The 18,610-nt window shown below is 45.4% G+C and overlaps 1 protein-coding gene across 1 annotated transcript in view; it reads right to left on the reverse strand.

Moving 5' to 3' along the window:
• cpne4a (copine IVa) overlaps positions 1 to 18,610 on the reverse strand; it is a gene marked incomplete at both ends in the record, with an annotated part of 402,880 nt that overhangs the window by 124,028 nt on the left and 260,242 nt on the right. Inside the window, one exon of the mRNA XM_084336898.1 lies at positions 18,476 to 18,562. Coding sequence (XP_084193024.1) covers positions 18,476 to 18,562 — 87 coding nt within the window. The remainder of the gene's footprint in view (positions 1 to 18,475; positions 18,563 to 18,610) is intronic.

Here is an 18,610-nt window from a genome sequence, read left to right on the forward strand (position 1 = left end):
ATTATAATATTTTTTTTTAACTTTTTACCAAAACCGCTTCTAATCACTAATTTCTGAACGGATTTTTATGAAATTTGGAACGTTTTTTCAGCCATCATTTTTTTTTGGGAAATACTACTTCTGGACTACTAACTATACAGAAAAACGTGAGTAACACGTTTTTCTACAACTCAAGTTCAGACATGTTATTCTATTTCATTAGCACTAAAAGTGAATTTTCTTTATTGTATCAGAAACTTCAGAAACTTCATATTTCAAAAGAGATCAGGGCCCCGTTCCCCGTACCTGGATAACTGAGTTAGCCGGATAATTTCCAGTCTAGTCTGACTTAAGCCGGACCTTCCCATTCCCCGACGCGCGATTGTCCAAATCACCATGACAACAGATCAAAAAGTTTGAGCCTGGTCGAGAGCAGGGTTAACTTCAGTTAGCCGGATGAACCATGGCCACGCCCCCGCAAATAAATGACAGCTCGCTTCCTGAAATGATTCTCACAGTCTAGATCCCATTATACCATTCTGAATTATGTTTCTGTGCTTCGTTTTCCTAGAGGGGGCTTTTGAAATGTATAATAATAGAACTAAATGCTGATAATAAATCATATTGAGCCTATAGATTTACTTTGTCCTAAATAAAATAATGCACGTCATATACGGCGCTCGGAGTCGCGATACACGCTGCATGTGGTTATTTTAATAACGGCGCATTGCAAATGTGAATCCCGCGGGGATATTTTTAATGAATGAAACCTATCGGCCGTTTGGCTCTGATTAGCTTCATATATTCTCCGCGCCCGGATTGTGTTTCATTCAAGCATAGAATTGAAGTGTCTATGCGTGGATTGTGGATTTTGTGTGATATTGTAACTGGGATTAAAATGTCTGATGAGATGCGCTGTTTGACGGATTTGAGAAATTGAATGAGCCGTTTTGACGTCACATTAATGCATTTGAGAATAAAGAGATAAAACTTCATTCAAAAGAAAAAATATTCTAAACACGGGTCTCTCGTCCATTAAGGGATAAACAATGAATATATCCCGTCTGGCACAGTGGCGCAGCGGTAGTGCTCAATCATGCCAACCGGGCGACTGGTGTTCGAAACCCCGTGTTTCCAATATAATTTTTTGGAATATAATATTAATGATTATACGCAAAAGTAGCCTAGTTTTAAGTTAAAATATTATAAATCTACATGCATTGAGGATGTCATTCTTTATATAGCTCTCAACGTGCACCAAATTGAATTATTCCTACATTGCAAAAAGAAGGAAAAGACTAGGATTCGAACCCAGGCCGTCTGCGTGAAAGTCAAAAGCAGAAACCGTTACACCACAGTGCAGATAAGTAAAAGATCCACCATACATCAATCAATGGGTAAGAGAGCCGTATCCTTATTCTGTATAACAGTTTAACTAATTATTTTCGCTAGCAAGATCTCATTTGATTATTCAATCCATAAACCTACTGCCAGCAGGCAAGTTTAAAGAAATATAATCTGATTGATTGAGGTAATGAGGGACTTGAAATTAGCCTATAGATAACGCATTTAACTTGTCGGCGAGGCAATTGAGCCGTACTGCAATCTGTTAATAAAGTTTTAAATCAATTAATCAATCAATGCCGTTAGAAAATCAGGATCTCTGCTATCGATACGTGCTGGCTTTTCAACTGAAGCGGCCGCGCGCACTTATCCTGGGTCTCAAGTCTGGTTCGAGTTAACGAGACTGAATCCACCTTCGAGGAACAGGAAAATCCCGGCTTCAAACATCGGGTTAACTGAATCTGGATAATGGGACTCTTGATCGACTTAGTTGAACCAGGTACGGGGAATAGGGCCCAGGCTCATGCATGAGCTATAAGTATAAAGTATAGTATTTTCGTTTGCAAAAAAAGTATGCAGTCCTCAAAAACGAAAAATAAAATGGCCACTTTTGGGGGTGCCTGCATGTTAAGAGGGTAAAGTAAACCCTTGAAAGCCCATGGTAGTCAATACAAATATGAAAAAAAAATTCAGATCTGGACGGCTAAGTGGCACAGTGGGCAAGGCGCTCGCCACTAATGCAGGAGATGCTGGGTTCGAGCCCAGCTCTCTGCATTGCTACCAGCTTGGATGGTCGTTCATACTAATACAATTGGCAGTATTAGGGGGTTGGAAGCTGGTGGGTGGGGATGGACGTTGTGGACAGCGACTCCTACAGGTCGGTTGGTGCGCCTGCGCAGCAGCATCAGGAAGCAACGAGGGTGGCGTGTCCCTTCCACGCAGACCCTCGCCGCTGACAGATCGCGCTGTTCAGGTGAAAAGATGCGACAGCTGCCTCCTTGTGTACCGGAGGGGACACGTGATGCAAGGCTTGGTCCACATTGCAGCCGACCTGTGAGAGGCATGGCCAACAGCATTCGAGACAGGGGAGGGTAGAATTGGACAATACGAAAATTGGGATCGGAGAAAAATAGAAAAATGGGAGAAAAAATAGATAAAGAAAAGATCTTCCTGCGTATGTGTAATGCGTAAATGGTTTTTTTTTTTATTATAATTTTTTCGCATTTTTACAGCTTTATTGGTCACGCAGGACCGACAGAGGAGAGGGCGAACGGGAGGAGAGGTGGGGAGGACATGCAACAAATAACGACGGGAGCTGGGATCGAACCCGGGTCGGCCGCGTAGGTGCGCGAGGCACGAGGGCGCCCCAAGTGTGTACATGTTTGATGAAAATGCAGCGATATTCCCTGAATACCTTCAGAATACATAGGAAAACATGAGCTGCACTTTGATCAGCTTTATTTCAGTGATTGCGGCACACTTTGATATAATAATAATAATAATAATAATAATAATAATAATAATAATAATAATAATAATAATAATAATAATAATAATAATAATAATAATTCATTTATTTTGTATAGCGCTTTTCAATGACCCAAAGTCGCTGACAATAGGCAAAAAAAACAAGGGGCACATAGAACCACAGGGAAACGGAGAACAGTATGAATACACAAGAACATAAAACCACGAGTAACGGATAACAAATACAAGGTCAGTAGGGGAGAGAGTCGGGAAGTGAGTAAGGGAAACTGAGGGGGGTGGGGGGGGCAGGAGAGGAGAGAACGTAGGGCAGGGGAAAAGGGGGTGGCAGGTTGGAGGAGGGTGGTTATGGGTAAGGAAGGTTGAATGCTAGGGAGAACAGGTAGGTTTTGAGTCTGGATTTGAAAGTGGAGAGTGAGGGAGAGTCTCTGATGGTCTGAGGGAGGGAGTTCCAGAGTCGGGGTGCAGCTCGTGAGAATGCCCGGTCACCAAAAATGTTGGCAATGTTGCGGAGGTGAAAATATGATGTTTTTACAATGGAGCGGACATGGGGTCGAATGAGAGGGTGGGGTCGAGGATGACACCGAGGCTAGGGGGGAGGCGGTGATGGTGGAGTCATTGATGGTGAGTGTGATGGGTCCGGCTCTGGTGAGGGTGGTGCCGATGATGAAAAGTTCCGTCTTGTCGCTGTTTAATTTGAGGAGGTTATGGGTCATCCAGGTTTGCAGTTCAGTGATGCAGGATTCGATGTGACTGAGGGGAGGGCTGTGGGGGGATTGTGTACTGATGTAAATTTGGGTGTCATCAGCATAGCAGTGGAAGTTGAGGTGGTATTTACGTATGTGACCGAGGGGGAGAATGTAGCAGATGAAGAGCAGGGGGCCTAGGACTGAGCCTTGGGGGACCCCCTGTGTGACTGGGGAGGGGGAAGAGGTGTGGCCGGAGAGGGAGATGAATTGATGTGAATTGATGAATTGATGTGAGATAATAATAATAATAATAATTAATTTAATTTATATAGCGCTCCTCAATGACCCGAAGTCGCTGACAGTAGTTATAGTAAAAACAAAGAAACAAAAATTTGTACATGTGACCATGGGGGAAACAGGGGGAAAACAGGATGAGATAACACAAAAAGACATTGCGACAGGAGGGATGGAGGGGGGGGGGGGGGGGGGTTATGGGTAAGGAAGGTTGAATGCTAGGGAGAACAGGTAGGTTTTGAGTCTGGATTTGAAAGTGGAGAGTGAGGGAGAGTCTCTGATGGTCTGAGGGAGGGAGTTCCAGAGTCGGGGTGCAGCTTGTGAGAATGCCTGGTCACCAAAATGTTTAAGTTTGGATGACGGGACACTGAGGGAAAGAGATAGGAGGAAAACCAGTCAAGTGCTGTGCCCTCAACACCCAGTTGGTGCAGCCTTTGGAGGAGGATGGAGTGACACACTGTGTCAAAGGCTGCACTAAGATCTAGTAGGATCAGGATGTTGAGGGCACCAGCATCAGCGGAGATGAGGAGGTCGTTAATGACTTTGACCAGTGCAGTTTCAGTGCTGTGAGCAGGACGGAAGCCAGACTGAAGGGGTTCGTAGAGGGTGTTGGACTGGAGATGGGAGTGGAGTTGGGAGGCAGCAATGCGTTCGAGTGTTTTGGAGAAGAATGGGAGATTGGATATGGGGCGGTAGTTGGATAGGTTTGATGGGTCGAGGGTGGGTTTTTTGAGGACAGGGGTGACAGCGGCGAGTTTATAGATGGAGGGGACATGGCCTAGGGATAGTGACTGGTTCAAGAGGGCGGTGAGGTGGGGGATGAGAGCAGGGAGGCAGGCCTTGGTGAGAGTAGTGGGGAGGGGGTCAAGGGAGCAGGTAGTGGCCTTGGAGGTGGTCATGAGGTCCGTGATGAAGGAGGAGTCGACTGGGGCAAAGGCAGTAAAAGGGGTGGGGGGGATGGAGTCAGGTGGGGGAAAAATTATAGTGGGGGGGGGGGGGGGCGATGCGGGTGGTCAGTGAGCTGTTGATTTGAGATATTTTGTTATTGAAGGAGAGGAGAAACGAGTTGCAGAGGTCAGGGGAGGAGAGTGAGTTATTAGTATTGTCCAGGGGTTGTAGGAGTTTCTTGACAGTGGAGAAGAGGGTCCGGGGGTTGCGGTTGCTGCTGTTGATGATGGTGGAGTAGTGGGCAGATTTGGCAGCTTGAAGTGCATCACGGTAGGAGGAGACATGCTGTTTGTGGAGGTCGGCGTGGATGGTGAGATGTTTTTTTTTAGAGCGGAGTTCCGGAGTGTACCAGGGGGAGGAAGTGGTGAATGAGACAGTGATGGTTTTCACGGGTGCCAGTGAGTCAAGGGAGTCAGAGAGAGTGGAGTTGAGCAGGAGGGGATAGTCGTCGGGGTTAGAGGGGGCGGAGTCAGGGGGAAAGGCAGAGGATATGGACTGGGACAGGGTGAGAGGGTCAATGGATTTTATGTTACGGAAATAGATGGTGCGTTTATTGGAGTGGTGGGGTGGGGGAAGGGGAGCAGAGAAAAGGATGCAGTAGTGGTCAGAGAGTGGGAATGGGATAGGGTGAGGATTGGATATGGGTAGGGAGGCAGAGCAGACAAGGTCGAGTGTGTGGCCTTTGTTGTGGGTGGGAAAGTTGATGTGCTGGGTGAGGCTAAAGCAGTCAAGGAGGGAGAGGAAGTCAGGTGTGAGGTTTGAGTTAGGTTGGCAACATGGATGTTGAGGTCACCGGTGAGTAGGAGGTGGGTGGAGAGAGTGGAGGCTATAGTCAGGAGATCAGAAAGTTCAGTTAGGAAAGAGGGGTGAGGCTTTGGAGGGCGGTAAAGGAGTAGTGCAGTGGTAGAGTTGGGGGAGGGAGAAGGCAAGGTATTCAAAGGATAACATGGGAGGGAGGTTTAGGTGCAGTTCAGTGATGGATAGGAAGAGTTTGAGGAAAACGGCAAGACCCCCCCCCCCCCCCTCAGCCAGAGAGGCGGGGTTTGGCGATGAAGCTGTAGTTTGGGGGGGTAGCTTGGTTGAGGGAGTAGAAGTCCAAGGGCTGTTGCCAGGTTTCAGTGAGGAGGAGTAGGTCGAGGTTGTTGTCCAGTAGTAAATCATAGATCAGAGGTGATTTGTTTGAGAGAGAGCGAGAGTGGGAGTGCAAGGGAGATGGATGGGGGAGCAGGGAGGAAGGAGCGGAGATTATTGAGGTTAGCGAAGTGAAGGTGACAGGGGGGTGAGAGGTAGTCCAAAAATAGGGGATGTTTGAGCCGTCAGGGAGGTGGAGAGTCCAGTTTCGATTTAGGCGATGGCCTCTGTGGATGTTGCGGCGGCGACAGTGAATGCCAGCGTTTCTGACAGCAGTGGCAATGGCAGCAGGGAGACGGTAATTGTTATTGTACGAGTGAAGATCAGCAGGAGTATATGAGAGGCGGCGAGGGGCAGTAAGAAATGGGGGGATGTGGGGGAGTGGGAATCCAAGGGAAAACGGTAGGAGGAGCAGGAGTCCAAGTTGGGTATAGGATAGGAGCAGGAATGGGTTAAAAATGTATAGTAGCTGGTGGGCGGAGAGTTGGAGTAGCGTCGTGAGAGGATCGCTCCACAGCTGCAGCTGGACGCTATTGGAGAGTTGAGGAAAACTAGCGTTAGAGCAGGGGGGAAATGTGTTGTTGTTGTGATGAAGCGTGTAGTAGCCGGCTCCAGACCGCCAACCTGACCGTGCCATACCAACAGCCAAGGCCAGCAGGAGAGTGAGAGCAGTAGTGTAATATCGCCGACACTCACCCGTGGAGATGGTAACCCAGACCAGCGTGAGGGAGTGATGACACCCTCACAGGAAGGGGGTAGTAGCACCGCATGGACAGGCAGGCATTGCCAGCGACAGGTAGCTGGTTAGCCGACGACAAACAGAGCCAGGAGCAGAGGGAGGAACACACAGGTAAGGACAGGTAACGTTAAGTCGAGGGAAAAAATGTGTAGATCCGGGGAGTTTATTATCCAGCGGCAGGGTTTGAGATCCAGTGATGAGAACGGTGGTAGTGTAGTCAGCAGGTCCACGGAGGGGGGGAAAAGTGAGGACGTTAAATGTTTGTACACACGCAGGACGCGTGAATATTAAAGGCAACCAACTTGTGTTCGGCTTTTCTCTGATTGGCCGCGCCCCCACGCGTGAATATTAAAGGCAACCAACTTGTGTTCGGCTTTTCTCTGATTGGCCGCGCCCCCCCCCGCCCCCACGCGCAGGCAAGCGCAGTCGTCCCACGTCCCAAATGAAATCCAAGGAGCGCAAGCGAGCGGCAGCGCGGGCAACCAACTTGTGTTGGGCTGCGGTAGCAGTGGAGCGCTATGAAATGCGCTGAACTAGAAAGCGTAACGTTATTATGTTTCGCGTTTTTAACAACCAACTACCAGATTCACTCGTGTATAAACAAAGCCCATACAGTTATGAAATGCGCTGAACTAGAAAGCGTAACGTTATTATGTTTCACGTTCCATTGATTAACGCCATTACCTGCTGTGCTGTAGGAAGCAGAGGTACAGTAAGTTACAGTAGGTGTAGGTTACATGTTTAATCAAAGCCCATACAATTTTTTAGATGAATGATTGTGGATATAATATAGAAAACACATCATTATGATATTGTCAGATGGAGTGCTCTATGTCTCTATGATACACAGCGTGGATGGGCTTTCAGAGGGAGAGGCATGACTTCGCGACAGCCATATTAGACAGTGTGGAACTGTAACGTTATATGTTATTTCGCCCGTGGAGGCTGCTGAGCCTGAAGCGCCAGCGGGGCGACGCGGTGGTTTATCCCCGGCTTCCGTGCGCCGCCGCCGGCTTGACTCGGTCCAGCTCCAGCAGCAGCGGCCGTGCTCCGTTGTAGAACGAAGCCCTTCAATGACAGAGCTCTCATATTTTGCGAATGCATAAACTATATCTTAAATTATGGCTATGTGTCTAATATGGCTGTCGCTTATCAATGACTTCGCGACAGCCATATTAGACACATCGCCATAATTTAAGATGCGCCAGCGGGGCGACGCGGTGGTTTATCCCCGGCTTCCGTGCGCCGCCGCCGGCTTGACTCGGTCCAGCTCCAGCAGCAGCGGCCGTGCTCCGTTGTAGAACGAAGCCCTTCAATGACAGAGCTCTCATATTTTGCGAATGCATAAACTATATCTTATCAATGACTTCGCGACAGCCATATTAGACACATCGCCATAATTTAAGATATAGTTTATGCATTCGCAAATATGGGAGCTCTGTCATTGAAGTGGGTGGTGGCAGCATTACTAACAGTAGCGATTTTTATTGTTTTGTCATGACCAAACATAATCCCAACATAGATAGGAGGTGTACTGTATGTCAAATGTCGGTCATGTGGTGGAAGAGTTTAGTACAGTCACACAACAGAACACCGCTGTAGTACAGTCACACAACAGAACACCGCTGGTTCGACCAGCGCTTCTGCCGCGCCGCAAGGGCGTGTGCTAGTGGATTGATTGATTGGCCGTGAGGCCAATCAGAGAAACGCTGAACGAAAAGCTGAACACAAGTTGGTTGCCTTTAATATTCACGCAGCCAGCGAAAACAAGCAACGTAGACAGTAAAAAAAATACAAGAAATGGACGTGGGAGAACGGGTAACGGGGCTGGAATAAAGTTCACAGACACGGACAGAAGCGGCAGTCACAACGGAGACGCCAGCAATGCTCTGAATCCGAACAAAACAAGAAAACAGCTGGGTGACGCGGGACGTCTGCTCTCTCGAACAGCCTGACGATTGATATGACATGAGCGCACTGCAAGTGATGTGCTTGTTCAAATTAATGTCACCTCAACTAATTTAAATACCATATTCTACCTTTGGGTACAACTAATAGATTGATCTGGGTGTATGTGTGTGTGTGTGGGGGGGGGGGGGGGGGGTGACATTGCTGACATTGATTACTTTCAAACAATCAGAGGAAAATTCACCTTGTTCATTATTGATTCCAAACTGGGTTGCCAATGAAATGCCTCTCTGCGCTTGACCCATCCTGTTGTCCTTCCCCCCAAGTTCAGCCGGGGACAGACATGGGCCATGCCCAGGGATCAATCCAAGTGCTCCTTTCTGTCTTTGTCAGCGTTAGATGTAAAGACGTAAAAACCTAATTTGGCTTTGTCTAACAACTGCTTGACAACCACCTGTCACTTGACTGGTGCCAATAAAAATTAGACTGCAAACAAAATGTATGCTAGCAAGCCTTTATGTCAATAACGTTACCTATAGTTGACAAACAGTAAATAAGATATGATACGTGTTACAACCAGGCTGGCAAGCTATCCAGACATCGCAATGTCCGCAAATCAATAACCTTTTCACAAACAGATATGCAAATTAGCTACGTGTTTTATTTTGCAAGAACGATTGTTACCCAAGTGGCACGCTGCTGATGTTGATTTGGTGAAACACTTTGTGATTATATCAAACTAAATAAATACTGCCTCTCCAAACACCAGAGTGATTTGCTAGTTCCGTCTTGATGAGACTGAGATATTTGTCCAGCAGTGATTTGAATTTCACCCAAATTGATACCAAGTGGATCATATCAGCTACCTGCTAACATTAGCCAGAACAGCCAATGCAATAGGGATGCACCGAATGAGAAATTCTTGGCCGAAACCGATACCGAAAATAGAAAACAGTTGGCCGAAAACCGAATGCCGAAAGGCCGAAAATGATTCATAGAATAGAAATCTTTTTACCAATATTGTTCAGCTACCTGATTATGGAAAAATATATGATTATGGCAAAACTTAACTTAAATAATAAATCACTATTATGGGTCTTTTTGTATCACAAACAGTACTGTATTTGCAAATCTGGTATGTCATAAATGTATAGATGTAGCAGTACTGTCTATCTGTATGTCATGTATGTCATATTATGTCCTGATGAATTGAAAATGGGGGACCCTGATGTAAACAAGACGAAAGTCTTTCTCTGGTCTGCATCCCCTTAACACTTTCAGTGCCACCAGGTGGCGCCAGAGTTAGCGCTTGAATGCCGCCATCCACTTTAATGTTAACATTAATATCGCCTAATCTATGTTTTAAATTATGGCTATGTGTCTAATCTGCCCGTCGCTTATCAAAGAATAATTTTCCAGTCAGTGCTGTCAAGGCAGATTGGTTTTTTATCGCTTCATTTCCGTTTGAGAGCATTTTGAAAAACACCCGTTTTGAGGTAAAAAAAAACAGCCCATTCTGGGCCATTCTGTGATAATCGTCTTTTACTGGAATATTCCAGAACGTTGATATTTGTCTGCCTATTTATGAATCGTTTTCAAATAAACGCTAGATGATCAATATTATACGTACACGCACGCCCATTCGAGCCGCTCGCGGATAATAGCCGTGTTCATTTCCTCATGGATTTTACAGTGAAACCGATAGAGGACATTTCACAAAACAGCTTATATCTTCATCAAAATGAGTCTGATTATCCTAACACTGATAACATAGATTCCTTACCTGACATCAGATGGTATCCAACTGGTATATTCCAATTCCTGATCACCATTCGAAAAAATAGATAAGTGTATAGATCTAACGTGATACAGTAGAATTCATGATCCGCGGCGCTCAGAGGATCCATAATGAACTGTGGTAACCCCGGCTGCATCAGTGGACTGGAAAATGTGGAGTACAGGATTTTTTCCCCCATCCATTTTCATTGAGTCCATTCCAAAATCCCTTATGTCATCTGGGAGATGATAGGGGGCGCTTTTTTCCACATCTGATCGCCGGCGGCTCTCGGGTAGACTAGGGTAGGCTCGCGTGATGCAATATGATTTCAGATAGCTAAAAAAAAAAAATATCCGAGAAATCTCGTGAGTGGCTTTCAACGTAATATTAATAATTCCGAGAAAACTCGTGTGGCATAGAAAGTGTTAACAATTGTGTGTATTGAGCTGTAATGTATTGTACCCATTCTGCAATCTGTTAATAAAGTTTTCAATCAATCAGAGAGAGAGAAAGAGAGAGAGAAAGAAAGAGAGAGATAGAGAGAGAGAGAGAGAGAGAGAGAGAGAGAGAGAGAGAGAGAGAGAGATAGATAGAGAGAGAGAAAGAAGACATGGGGACATCTGTGCTCTACTGAGCGCACCTTTCTAGTCCGCAGATGAATGTGCTCTCTTGACTTTGGCACAGTAGACGCGCGACGTGTATGCTCGAGAATAATAATAATAATGCTCTTCAGATTATATTATCAACGACAGACAGCGTCAATGTGAGAAACACAACCCCCCCCCCCCCCCCCCCCCTCTCGCTCTGAAGAATATGCATATTAGATCACTCAGTGATTAACCGCGACGGGCATATAGTAAATAAGGATATAAAGCATTGCGCGCGGAGTTTACATAGAAACAGCGCGACTCCCCCGAGTCCCAAGAGGAGTTTTCACAGGCTGCAGAACGCAGGACTGAAGAGCTCACGTTAAGCATGTAATGACTGAAGCCGCGTTTTGATGACATCATCACAACAACACGGGTTAGGTTACAGGTTGTTTCTGTTTCGGTGATATATTTTCGGTGAAAAAACTCTTTCGGCCAAAAGCCGAAAGGGCATTTTTGGCAATTTTCGGCCGAAAACTTTCGGTGGCCGAAATTTCGGTGCATCCCTACAAATAGTTCATGTTAGGTGGACACACTGTAATGTTGTGACACAGCCAAATCTTGCATAACATATATAAATAAAATACTAATTGACCACAGGAAAAGGGTACATATTGTACATTATGTTCTAGCCATTAGTAATATATTGATGTATTTAAAAAAAGAAATACAATGTGTAGGCTACGAATTACAAATAAGTACATATATTGGATATTTAAAATTGGTTTACTTTTAACATTTTCGGAAAACATTTGAGTTCCCCTGCTGGGCTCTCACATGGGAGGTAAGTGCCTTTAACCTCAAGACTACTAGACATAATTTTCTGATAGCCTTAGTCCAGTTGTGAGAGCACTTGCTCGCAGTGTTAATTTTGGCAGCTATTTTAATTTGAGTTTTAGTCTTAGTCATGTGTCAAATGCTCCATTTTCGTTTATCATATTTAGTCACCTTCATTTATTTTTAGTTTAGTCAGTTTTAGGCAACTACAGGTCTGAGCATTTTAGTCTTAAGTCAGTTTTAGTCTCGATTTTGTCTTTTTTGTTTTAGTCTGGATTTAGTCGCAGAAAACGGATGACATTTTTGTCTAGTATACAGTCAGTCAAATTCACATTCATTTCTATTGGGATCATAGATTCATGTAGACGCCCCTCTCCCCCAGTGGCGTCGCGTGGGTAAAATAACAGAGGATGCCAAATACTTTTCTTTATATAATTTTTTTTCATATTTAAGCCAAATAATATATATATATATATAATATATTTCTCCCTCCCTCGCTCTCTCTCTCCCTCTTTCTGAATATTACACACACACAACACAAATATATATACACACACACAGTGGTTGCCTGCAGGAGGTCTGGTTTGATTATGAATCAGAGAGAGACAGAGAGACAGAGAGACAGAGAGAGATCATTTAGGTTCTAGGTTGAAATTAATGAATGGCCTGATGTCGCCGTCGGAGCGTTTCAGCGTCTTGCAAGATATTGCTGACATGGCAGAACATACATAGCCTATGGCTCGGCCCATCAAACACAAGCAGACCATGTTTGTACAGTATGACTCAGCGAGTCTGCGCCCCATCAACACAATAACACAGTATGATATGACACGGCAGAACATTTACAGTAGTATGGCTACACACACACACACACACACACACACAGCGGCATCACTTATGAAAAGTTATTAGGTTATTAGGTACTCACTATTGTTGCAGTTGACGCGCCTTGGTCCATATTAAGTAAAGTAAAGCAGCTCGTCCACAAAGTTTTCCAAGTCCTGTGGGTATTCAGGTATTCTCCTAAACTTTTCTGCAGCTGAGCGAATTTCAGGTCTCCTCAATGAATTAATCCGAGAGAGGAATCCGAATTTCAATCAATCAAACAATGCTGTTTGTTTAGACATTAAGACTCACATAACGTTAGCTATTGTAGCTATCTCCGGGGTCCCCTTCTAATTCCTCAAGCGTAAATCGTATTTTGTTTTGATTCAAACGTGGCCGCGAGGCGTGTATATTTTCCCCAACATAGTTTCACTTACGCGTTCGGTTTACGCGGCCGGGAGGCCGAGATGATGACGTCGTCACGTTTAGCTTTTAATGTGATTTGATTGGTCAATCGGTGGAAACGTTCTGGATTGGCCCGCCTCCAGGGCGGCACATTTGAAGACGCTAGACTACTTGGCAGCCAGACGGCCCTGTGTTACATTAACCCAGGGGTCGGGAACCTATGGCTCGCGAGCCATATATGGCTCTTCTGGTGACAGCATATGGCTCCCAGAATTTTTTGAGCAATTTTATTTATTTTTTTATATATACTTGTGATATTTCTTAATAATACTGTGTCATTTTAAAGTAAACAGAAATTAGTTTTGAAGATACAGCTAATAGTATCTGTAGCTGAAGATATAGTGAGCAGAGCTGGCGAGGGAACACAAGTGGACAGAAATTAAAAATCTTCAACCTGAAGACCAGCTGATTCTTAAAACTTGGAACGAGCTTCCTGTGACATAGTCAAGTCAAGTCAAGTCAAGAGTTTTAATTGTCACGGCATACAGGTATACAATGAAATGCGGGTGGTCTTGCCCGCAACGATGTGCAATACAGTGGTACATATAATAGAATCAAAAGAAGAAACAACATTGTGCAGTAACAGATAGCAGGTAACATGGAGTGACATCTCGGTATCTGTACATAGTTATTTACAGCGCATGTGTGACATGCTAGTTAGCTTTGGTAGTGCAATACACTGTTCCTGTTATTCTAATTTAAAGTGTCCTTTCCTTTGGCCATAAGTGTGCGTGTGTGCGACATGAGTGTGTGCCCGCTCATGTTAAAGTGTTAAGTGGCTGCTCGTGTGTGAGCGTGCAGCCGTGCACAGTGTGCGTGTCGTGTGTGTGTTCATGTGTGCTTGTGTGTGGACAGTTCAATGTTCTGAGCACTCAATGTACATTGTTCATGGCTCTGATGGCCTGGGGGAAGAAGCTGAGCCTAAGCCGCTCTGTCCTAGTAGCTGGGATTTGCAGGCGTCTGCCTGACCTCAGCAGCTGAAACAGGCTGTTATTGGGGTGGTGAGGGTCTTTCATTATCCTGCAGGCTCTGGATTTGCACCTCTTGTTGTATAGAACCTGCAGGGGGGGTAGTGCAATACCCGTGGTACGCTCGGCTGAGCGCACCACTTTCTGTAGGGCCTTCTTGTCCTGTGCCGTGCTGTTTCCATACCAGGCAGTGATGTTTCCGGTCAGGATGCTCTCTACAGCTCCTGAGTAGAAGGACTGGAGTATCTTCCCCGATACTCTGAACTTCCTTAACTGTCTCAGGTGGTAGAGACGCTGTTTCGCCTTCTTTACTACTGTGCCTATGTGTGTTGACCATGTCAGGTCCTCTGAGATGTGGACCCCCAGGTACTTGAAGCTGCTCACCCTGTCCACGGTAGCCCCGTTTATCATCAGTGGTGTGTGTGTCTCCTGCTGTCCTCTCCTATAATCCACGATCAGTTCCTTGGTTTTGCCAATGTTCAGGAGCAGGCTGTTGTCCTGGCACCAGCGTTCCAGTACCTCCACCTCCTCCCGGTAGGCCTTCTCGTCGTTGTCCGAGATCAGCCCCACCACCACCGTGTCATCTGCGAACTTCACTATGGAGTTGGAGCTGAACTTGGCCACACAGTCGTGTGTGTAGAGTGAGTACAGCAGGGGGCTCAGAACACAGCCCTGGGGGGACCCGATGCTCAGGGTGATGGTGTTGGAGGTCTGACCCCCCACCCTGACCGCCTGGGGTCTTTCGCTCAGAAAGTCCAGTACCCAGGCGCTCAGGGCGGAGCTCAGACCTAGCTCGATCAGCTTGTCCACCAGTCTGGTGGGGACTATGGTGTTGAACGCTGAGCTGTAGTCAATGAACAACAGTCTCACATAGCCCCCCTTCTGACGGTCAAGGTGCGAGAGGGTGCTGTGCAGTACCTGGGAGACCGCGTCGTCGGTGGACCTGTTTGTCCTGTATGCAAATTGCATAGGGTCCATATCACTGGGGAGGGAGGCACAAATGTGGTCCTTGACCAGCCTCTCGAAACATTTCATGACCACAGAGGTGAGTGCCACCGGTCTGTAGTCATTTGGACATGCTGGGGAGGGTTTCTTCGGCACAGGGATGATGGTAGACCTCTTGAAGCAGGCAGGGACCACTGACTCCGCCAGTGATTGATTAAATATGACGGTGAACACAGGGGCCAGCTGGTTGGCACAGGTCTTGAGTATACGTCCTGTTATGCCATCTGGGCCAGCAGCCTTCCTGGTGTTCACCTGCATAAATGCTCTTCTCACACTGTGTTCCGACAACGAGAGAGCGTCCCCCCCCCCTCGCGGTTGCCCCCCCCCCCTCCACAACAGCCGGCGCGCCAGTGACGTCACTAGCCGGAGAGCCAGCAGCGCCACTGTCTACACCAAACCGAGCGTAGAAGGTGTTGAGCTTGTCCGCGAGGGAGGCGTCGTCGCGTACCACACAATGCAGCGTGAGTATTGCCGTATTGACCATGTTTGGCTCTACATATGCATGTGGGCAGTCATTCTCGCATATGAGGAACATTAAGACCAACCTACGCTCACGTTTAACTGATGGAAGCCTCAACGCCTGCATGAAGCTCAATCTCACCACGTATGAACCAGATTACAAGGCCATCAGCAAAACCATGCAGCACCAGAAGTTGCATTAAAAGTAAGACATATTTAATTTATTATATGTTAAAAATACTATATGGCTCTCAATGAAATATATTTAGAAATATTTGGCTTTTATGGCTCTCCTAGTCAAAAAGGTTCCTGACCCCTGCATTAACCCAACCCCTTTATTAAGCTCGAATCTTATTGGCTAATAATGGTTGTGGAGTCCACAACCAACCACAATGTGGACGGACCAGGACGCTAGAAAAAGACACCTCCCCCTCTGCAAATGTTCTCTATTCTGCCTGAGCTGCAGTGAGCACAGAGTGACTGCCAGCCTGCCTCAGTGAGTCTGACAGAGTGTTAGAGAGAGTGAGAAGGAGAAGAGGGAGAAAATTCTAAAAAAGAACAGAGATGAAAAATAATGATTTTTTAATTATTATTGTAAACTATATAAATATATATATATATATATATTAAAAAATAAAAAAATAAATAAAAAATGTATAAATTCTTTTTTACTGTTCATATTTTTGGCGAAGCTTGGCTTCCCTTGGCTTCCATGAATATTCGCCACTGCTCTCCCCACTCCCCCCATAACATAATGAGTTAAAGATGTAAACAGTTAAAGACCCTCACCAGTCTTAACACTTTGAGTACCACGGGTCCGGTGCCCCGGAACCCCGTTGCGTGCCACCACCCACTTCAATGACAGAGCTCTCATATTTGCGAATGCATAAACTATATCTTAAATTATGGCTATGTGTCTAATATGGCCGTCGCTTATCAATGACTTATTTGCAGTCAACATTGTCGAAACGGATTGTTTTTTTAAATCGGTTCATTTCCGTTTTATACCATTTTGAAAAACGCTCGTTTCTTGAAAGTTTCAGACCATTTCAGAAGATTCTGTGATAATCGCCCTTTACTGGAATACACTGGAATGAATACACAAAACACGTCATTTTTCGGCCTATTTATTAATCGTTTTAAAAAAAACGCTAGATTATCGATAGTATATGTGTACTTATGCATGCTATAGAAGCGGGCTGAAAAATCGATTATCTTATTTCCTGATCGCACACACACACACATATGGCACACGCTGATATATAGGTGAAAATAGCTCTTATTATCCCAAGACTGGTAAAATAGATTCCTTACCTCAGATCAGATGTTCTCCAAAAAGATGATTCCAATTCCTGATCGCCATTCCAATTATCAATCGCGTTTTTATTGATCCAACGCTGGGTACTGGAAACACATTTTCCGCTCTTCTGGTGGTGGGCGATTACTTGGATCGTCTCCGGTTACTTGTCTGACAAGTAAAATGTGGAAGCAGGACTTTTTTTTCTCCATGCGTTTCATTCAATCCAATCCAAAGGGGCAGTACCATCCGGAGAGACGATAGGGGGCGGTATTTTCCCTGTTCGAGTTCAGACAGATCCCCACTGGTAACGTGAGGCTAGATTGATGAAAAATGAATGGAAATCGATAATAAAAAAAAATTACGATCAAAGACGAGATCTCTCTGGCATGAACTAACAAGAAATCTCGTCGTTGGCACTCAAAGTGTTAAAATAACAAAAACAGTAAAGTGAACCAAACGTTTCCACAGCCCATGTGAAGCAGACATGACCCCTGGTTGTACACAAATAATATTATATATTCATATAGAGCATAGAAGTGCTCCACTTAAATACACCATAAGACATAATCAAACCAATAGTTTTAGTCTTAGTGTCAAATGCTCCTTTTTCGTTTATCATATTTATTTTTCATTTTAGTCTTAGTCAGTTTGTCAACTACAGGTCTGATCATTTTAGTCTTAGTCAGTTTTAGTCTAGATTTTGTCTTTTTTGTTTTAGTCTAGATTTAGTCAGGGGAAAAAGCTTTGTTGACGACCATATTTAGTCATCATTTTCGTTGACAAAATTAACACTGTCATCGTTTGTCGACTCCTGGTTGTGGGAATTTTGCAGATATGAAGCATAAATGACTTACTTATACAAGACATAAATAGATTACTTATGTTAAGATAACGTTTTTAGTCTGTTCACCTGACTGCGGATTGTCACACAGAATTTATATTTTTTTAATGTTGATACCAGCCGTCACTGGATCAATATAATAAAAGATTGCGATATATTGCTGTATACATTTTTCCCCACCCCTAGTAGCTATTGTGAAAGGGAGGGGGGGGGGCAGGAGGGGGCTCCAACATACTAAACAAAATGTCTTCTGGACTCTTATCCAACACCATGCCCCTCTTTGGACAGGATCAGTCATTGTTCTGCAATACTTCTTCTCCCCATCCAAACACGTCAGCATCTGTTTTTAGTTTTTTTTGTCAAGATTTCTCCATTTTCTCTAGCACCTTTAGCGACTCAACGGAGAGAGAGAGAGTCCTCTGAGGACCATCTACTAGACACCCTTTTTGTTTTTACCAGAGGAGAAGGAGGACATGTCATGTTAGTCAGACTGCATCAGATCCCGCTCTCGCTTCCTGCCAAGGAGTTGGGACGATAATTGCTCCATTTTGGGTCTGTCACCACAACACCAATATGAGATTACTGGTGGGGGAGTGTGGATATAGAGAGAGAGGGGGAGAGGGAGGGAAGGAGGGTGCATCATATTTGGCGGTAGATGAGACGGACAGCGAGGGAACGTGATGGAGAGGGCGCTCTCTCGGGAGGTATAGAGCCGAGAGGGAAAATGTCCGTCTTGGAAGAGGGAAAGAAAGAAAATCAAGATAGAGGGGCAATGGATGGAAAGACAGAAGGGGATGATATCTGATTAGAAAGAGTGGTGGTGGAGCCTGGAAGAGAGTGAGGGGAGAGGATAGGACGGGACAGAAGAGGGGAGGAGAGAATAGGAGGAATCACCTTGCACTGGTTCAGAATAACAATCCCGGAGTTCCTGTAGTTCTTCTTCTTCACTAGGTACTTGGGGTTAATGCATGGCCACTGGACCTGTTGAGATTGGGGGAAAAAAAGCTTCAAGTTCAAATGTGTGACACA

This window comes from Notolepis coatsorum (assembly GCF_963971535.1).
Source record: "Notolepis coatsorum genome assembly, chromosome: 19".
Lineage (NCBI taxonomy): Eukaryota > Metazoa > Chordata > Actinopteri > Aulopiformes > Paralepididae > Notolepis > Notolepis coatsorum.